The 7,328-nt window shown below is 32.8% G+C and overlaps 1 protein-coding gene across 2 annotated transcripts in view; it reads right to left on the bottom strand.

The window, feature by feature from the left end:
• LOC117178980 (glycoprotein 3-alpha-L-fucosyltransferase A-like) overlaps positions 1-7,328 on the bottom strand; it is a 45,389-nt gene that overhangs the window by 7,998 nt on the left and 30,063 nt on the right. For both annotated transcript variants that reach the window (XM_033370576.1, XM_033370577.1), the window contains one exon: positions 3,101-3,336. In XM_033370576.1, the coding sequence (XP_033226467.1) occupies positions 3,101-3,336 (236 nt within the window). The remainder of the gene's footprint in view (positions 1-3,100; positions 3,337-7,328) is intronic.

The raw sequence follows: 7,328 nt of genomic DNA, 5'->3' as shown, positions 1-7,328 counted from the left end.
CAGCCTTGGAGGAGATTGTGTTGAGAAATAAAAAAAAAAATTCTTAAAAACGTTGTTTTTCTTGGTCAGGCCGGAAACTTATCAATCCACCCTCGTATATCTAGTCGGAAGTGGTGCTGACTGAAAACAGATGATTTGGAGCGATTCGCGCGCCATCTGTTGGTCATTCTAAGGACTTATTGAACTACCCTCGTACCTTGTTAGGAATTCCATTTTTTTGGTTGATGATTCATCATTTTAATTGAAACACCCTTTTTGTTCAAAATATCACTATTCTTTTTTAATTTGTTGCAGTTGTAACTCAATGATTCAACTGAAAGTTCAACTAATCTATGTTTTTTTTCTAATAATTTTTGGTTACAAAATTAATCTTTTTGTTTACAAATTTATTTTATTGTTTCAAAATTGAACTACTTAATTGAAAAATCGTTTCTTTTCGACTGAACATGCAGTTATTCTCTTTTTACTAAGAAAAAAACTATTCGATATTAATAGAAAAGTCCGTTACATCGGGAGAAAATGTGTATTTTTGGGTTGTCAATTAAATATTTTCGGAAAAAATTGTCTATTCGGCTTAAAAACTCAAAATGTTGGATAAGATATTCATTTTTATTAATTGAAAAATCCTTTTCGATTGAAAACTTAACTCTTTTGTTCAAAATATCCCTTTCCTTTTTGAAGATAGGTAATTTTTTGTTAAGGATTTAAATTATTTGTTATCCGTATTTCTTGCTTAATTTCATCTGTTTTCTTTTCGATATCAGCATATTTGTTGGTGGAGTTATTCACCAACAAATATACTTTGATTGCGTTAACATTATTGATGTTCTAGCGTAATGTTGTTTTTCTACCTAAAACAACTTTAGACCGGTTGGCGAAAAGTCATGGAATTGCGAAATTTGGATTTTGAAATATTTAACTAAATTCATTTTTTTACAGTAAAGATGTTTTCAAATTAATCAATCAGTATTTAGGAAAAGCGATACCAATGCGTTCATGTTTTTCGGGACACACATATTTCTTAGAAAAAGATCAATAATTTAAAATAAAAATTGATTATTCAAAGAAAAATATTAACGAAGTCTGAATTTGACTTTTTTCACTTTTTGGCTAAGAAATACTTTCCGTTATAACAATTTAAGTGTACAAGTTTTGGCACTAATAACTAATCATTATTTCTCAGCACACCTAAATGCCTCACCCTATAGTTGGGTACTTCTATTCTCCGTAGTTATAAATTTAACCTTTTGCGACATCTGCACCTTTTCCTATCATAAGATATAAATATGCATCAATCTCTATACTCATGTAATAATGTAATAATTAGGAAGAGACGATCAATCTTGGCTCAGTATTGGCAGGGAGGTTCGCTCCTAGTCATGGAATTTTTATTCCCTTAATCAAAATTTGTTTGAATTGGCTCTCTGCTTAACGATAGAAGACAGATAAAACTTTTTTGGCAGTTTTCATTTGACTGCTAGTTTATATTTTTTAGAGTACAATAGAAAATATTTTGCGATTTCTCATTCATTACAGATTTTTTCAATTCAACAATTTCATCTTAAATTTGAAATCTAACGAAGTTTGCCTACCAATAGATTGAAATATGTTTGATTCTGCGTGTAATGAGATTTTATTAATTGAAAGCGGTTAAAATTTGACTGAGCTATTCCACGCCATTAAAGTGTGTCTCAAGGTCAGCAACATTCTGAAAGTCTGGGAGACTGTTAGATAATTAATTAATTAAGATTTACAAATTCTTTCATTCTTTTATAAAAATCATTCGTTTGGTTAAAAATAAACGACTTGGTTAAAAATTGCATAATACGTTTAAAATCTGATCTTTCTTTTTTCAAGCTGCATCTATTCCAATTTTGTTGAAAACTCGTTTTTTTAGTTCATACTAAATTTTTACCTGAAAATGTAAGTTTTTCATTTTTTTGTTTTGAAAATTCATATTTCCAGTTAAAAATTGGTCTTTATTTGCAGAAAACTAAATATGATGTTTAAAACTTTTGTTGTTGTTGAAACTGCAACTTTTTGGTTAAAATCTAATTGGTTCGTAGAAAATTCATATTTTCGGCTTAAAAATACAACTGCTTTACTCAAAATTCGCCTGTTAGCAAAAAAGTTTAAGAAATTGAATGCAGTTCTTTTTTTTCTTAATCACCAATCAGATGACTTCAGATATCTCAAAATATTTCAAGTGACTTCATGTGAATTCAAATGACCTCATATATTTAAGGATGTTTCAAATGACTTGAGGAGAATGTTAGTGACTTGAAGTGAGTTTATGTGAAATCAAATGACCTTAGGTATTTAAGAAGATTATGAAGGACCTTAGGAGAATTTAATTGACTTAAAGCGGCTTCATGTGAAATCAAATGACCTCAGCTTTTTAAGGATATTTTGAATGACTTAAGGACAATTTATGTGACTTGAAGTGACTTCATGTGAATTCAGATCACCTCAGATACTCAAGGAGATTTTAAGTGATTTCCGGAGAATTCAAGTGACTTGAAGTACATTATTGTGAAATCAAATAACTTCATATATTTCAGATTACTTGAATTGTGGATGACCCCTAATGAAACTATGTATGACTGTTGTCAGTAAAATGTTTCAATACATTTAAAAACCAAATTTTTGCTTTCATACTTTCATTGGGTTAACATTACTCATGTTCTAGCGTAAGGTTGTTCTTATACCTTAAAAAAAATTGAGAACGGTTAGCGAAAAGTCGTGCAATTGCGAAATTTGAATTTTGTAAAAACCATAATATTAGCTATTTTTATTACTCAATACCGCTAAATTTGAATTTTGAAATAATTAAATAAATTCATTTCTTTACATAAAAAAATTTGTTTATTAAAGTGAGTTCATGAGAACTCAAATTACCTCAGGTATTTAAGGAGATTTCAAAGGATTTCAGGAGATTTCAAATGACTCACAGTGACTTCATGTGATTTCAAATTATTTCAGATATTTCAGGAAGTTACATTATAAGTGTAAACCTGATTTTACGACTATTCAACCCCTTGCCCAGTGTTTCATTTTCCATTGTGAAGTATAAGATTAAAAATAATTATTTTATCCTTACCCAAGTCCATTAACAAGAAACTTCTCTGTTATGTAGTCCCGACAATTTGAATCTTCAAATGCGAGGTAGAATTTGTAATCAGCATCCAGCATGTCGAAGCAAGCTTGACCTTCCGATCGTGGACAACTTAAACTGCCACAAGCACCATAAATATCGACTTGGATATACTCGGATAACTCTTTGGCATACTGCATCCTCTGATTCTTAGCATTGCAATTAGAAACAAACCAGGCGACCTTAAAATCAGAAAATCAGAAAATTAATTCCAATCTCAAAAACTAGCCAATCATATTTTCAATTGTTGTGATTTAACTTATTTTAAACGAAATAAATTAATAATGGGACTGTACTTTAAATATTTATCAGTTTATGGGGAGTAGAGACATTTTCTTACGACTTGTTATGACCGAGGTGGGGCGGACATACCTTCATTTATGTACGGAATTTTCGGAAATTCACAAGCAACGACAAAAAACTCGCAGTGAGTGTACAGGGAATTATTATGAATTTACCTTCACGCACGAAAGAAACCTGATAAGTGAAAAATGATCCTCACGATGTGACATCAGCTAGAGGCACAGCAATAATACCAATTGCATTGGACGAAATTTGATATTTTTACTAATTTGAAAAAAAAAAGTTTTTTACAATACGTGTATTTGGATATTATTTTATATTTTTGAATGATATGTATTTGATTAAATAATAAAATTATGAAAAAATTAACTTTTTAAGGAAGGAATCTGTATTATTATCAGAGATTAACCAATTTTGTAACGTCTATACAGACTAGATGGAGCTATAAATGACACATTTTTAAAATTAAATTTTTTCTGCAAAAATATCTTCTCCTTTCGCTCCGCTGGGATTCGAATCACAGAGCTTCTTATTGTCGGTCGGGTGCTTTCCCATTAAGCTACTAGACAGATCGAGAGAAGAATTCTTTTTGAGGAATACAGGAATTATTAGGCCAGGTGTTTGAGAGCGCCCAGGGCGCGCGACTGTTGATTCTTTCGCTTCGCGCTCAATGATATATTAATCTCGCGCTTCGCGCTCGAGAATGTATTTACCTCGAGTTACGCGCTCGATCTATGTTCATAGACTTTTTAAAACTGAAGGTGAAAGCATCGATAACAGTAATTTGGTAATTGTGAATTCTCTTCTGTTAAAGCTCCATCAGATATAACGAACACATTCTCATCACGTATCTCGTGCTTCGCACTCGAGTTTAACCCCGAAATTTTATACTATTCCCATAAATGTATATTATAATAACCCATAACTTACATTTTTATTAAAACAGACGTCCTTTTTCTTCTCTTGCCATTTTTTCATAAAGTCCGTTATTTGGCTTAAAAGGTACATTTTCGTTTCCTTTTTTTAGTATTTTGTAAATACTTTAACTCTGGTAATTTTTTGTTTTATGAAAAAATTCATCAGGATAAATTGTTTAACTTTTTGAATACTACAAACATCCGTACATAAAATTTTTGAATTTTGAAAAAAGTGGTTAAAAAAATATTCAAAATGCGCTTAGGGTGTCTCTAAATGTGGACATTTGACAAAAATGTTGGGGGGGAGGTCAAATTTTACAAAAATCTAATACCTTCTCTGGTTAGAATGTAAAAAAATTTGAATCTATTCTATATAGACGTTTAGAAAGTCTGTTATTCTCTCATAATAAGACAGATTCCTTAAAAATTGAATTGCTTCAAAAATAAAAAATAAATGACGGATGTGAGTCTATGTGAAGTTTCACTGGAACACTGAAAGTTTCATGAGTTTTGGCAACGTTTGAAAGTTTCCTTATATATTAAATTCAATTAAACAGTCCAACTGAAAAGATAAATTTTCAAGTAAAAAGATACATTTTTACCCAAAAAGTTAAATTTTCAACAAATTAGTGTCATGTTTGATAAAACAGTTACATTTTTAACCGAAGAGATAAATTTCAAACTAAAACTATCAAACATCATTAAAAACAATAAATCTCTAACAAAGTATGTTATCAGTTAATATTTTATTTGATGTTTTTGTCTTTCTTTTGAGTGAAATTTGGATTTCATTGTTGACAGAATGGTCGTCACCCAATGCTTATTCTTCTTAAAAATTTCCCTTTGTTTTGAGCTGTACCAAGGTTCTGGCGAGTGTAGTTGCTCCGATTATCGGATCAATTTAAATCAATTGTGCTATTAGAGGCCATTTACAATCTTACAAAACAACCAAAACAGTTTTTTGTTTTAAAGTGCTTTTTTAGATCGACTCGGGGCAACCTATAATGGATTACTTCGATAAGGCATTTGGAAGCTGATCTGTTACCTTGTTTGATCGACTTCAACCGGACCAAATGTAATTCCTTCGCTGCCCCACGCCTCGAAAAATGCTCTCAGGCATGACGAACCTATTGATGTTGGATTGTTTGCAACATTGCAAACGCCTCGAGACAGGCTCTCAGGGACAACAGACATATTAGTCGGGGATCGTTTTTATCATTGCATGCTGGCTACAAGCTGGCATTGCAGGCTGTCTTATTTAAAATGACAGACTGTATGTTTTTTGTCTTGTTGTTTTGTTATTTCATTTTGTTCAAACCTTAATTGAAGTCTGATAAGCTTAAGTCATTAAAATTGGTTGCAGAACTGCAGACATTACAAAGTTTATGAAAATTCATGGGTACATCTCATTTTGACTACCATAGATATTTTTAAGAAAAATTTTCTTTGGTGACTTCCATGACATATATAAAAAACCATTTTCTCATATTTCTTAAATTGCAGTGTAATAACAGCGAATTCCAAAATTTCAGGCAACCAAAACGTTATATACGCCAATTAGTTAATCCTGGGCAGTTCCACCGTCTCAAAATAGTTCATTTGGATTTAGAATCTAAATTTTCGATTCTTTTTGTCTTGTGACAAGTTTTGCTTGCTACATCACAAGTCACTGTAAGAACCGAGGGTGAACATTAAATCCGAACAATATCCCACCTCGATCTTGGTTCTGAGACTACTTCTTCATTTCGTCAAATTAGTTTGCCATCTTCATTTATCAAAACATTCCATGAATATTTCCATGAACACGTTTGAACCTAAACCAATCGAGATTGCTGGTAGACGCGTCGCCCCGAAATTTTTAATTTTGGCCATCATTATCACTTGTGGGGGTGAATACTCTTCGTCTTTTTATTCTTAGTGTGATCATTTCATCGGAGAAATTTTTTTATGAAAATTGGCATCATATCTCGGGGCTTCTTTTGGCGGATCCGTAGTTCATAGTACACGAACCCATCGATTAGGTCTTGGGCGCTAAAGTTTACAGGTCACTTCTTCTAAATGCAATTCGTCAAGGATAACGAAAGTCTATCGTCACCTTTTGGTCTTTTTCCGGATGCATTTGACTGATCTGATCGGATTTACTGTTCCTCAACTGAAACCTTGCATTGAAGCTCTTTTACTTCGATTAAATCAGTGCTCTCTTTAGGTCACGTACTCACGATCGAACTCATGAAGCGTTCTCGGTTAAATTCAAACGGTTGACCCTTTCCGCTATCCGATTTATGTCGCCAGTCAAATTTCATAGGTGCAGCGGGATCTCGAACGTTCATTGACGTTACGTTCATACAAAGGAAAATCCAACCCTAGAAATGGATCCTCAAGCTTAAAATCAGTAGAGTCTGTGGTAGAATGGCCCTGAATAGCTTTCACAGAGTGAAGCCTAGTAGGCAGCGTTTTTCATTGTTATGACAAAGCTTCCCCCACTGTCCCTCCCTGAAAAAATTATAAGGAATTGAAGGAGCTATCAATTTCGGTTCGTCACGCACACTGGAACCTTATTCTGATCAGCAATTTCTTTTCATCGACACGACTAACGAAAGCAATTGCCCATTGATTGCGCTTTAAACTTCTTCCTAAATCTGCTGTAGAATGTTTTAGACTCGTGGATCAGCACCTTACTCCCGAAGAAATCCACAGCGCGTTTGTTAGTTTGCACTTTCTTTGCTAAGGGCGAATTAGACACCCTTCATCAGAGAAAAACTCTTGAAAAACAAAATACATAAACTTGTCCGATTACATTAATTAATAGATCGAACCAGAACATTGAATGTCGAAGTAGGACTAGCGAAATCTACGAGGGTAGTTCAATAAGTCCTTAGAATGACCAACATATGGCGCGCGAATCGCTCCAAATCATCTGTTTTCAGTCAGCACCACTGCCGACTAGATATATG

Source organism: Belonocnema kinseyi, chromosome 8 (genome assembly GCF_010883055.1).
Source record: "Belonocnema kinseyi isolate 2016_QV_RU_SX_M_011 chromosome 8, B_treatae_v1, whole genome shotgun sequence".
Lineage (NCBI taxonomy): Eukaryota > Metazoa > Arthropoda > Insecta > Hymenoptera > Cynipidae > Belonocnema > Belonocnema kinseyi.
This window is presented reverse-complemented; position numbering and strand designations above follow the sequence as displayed.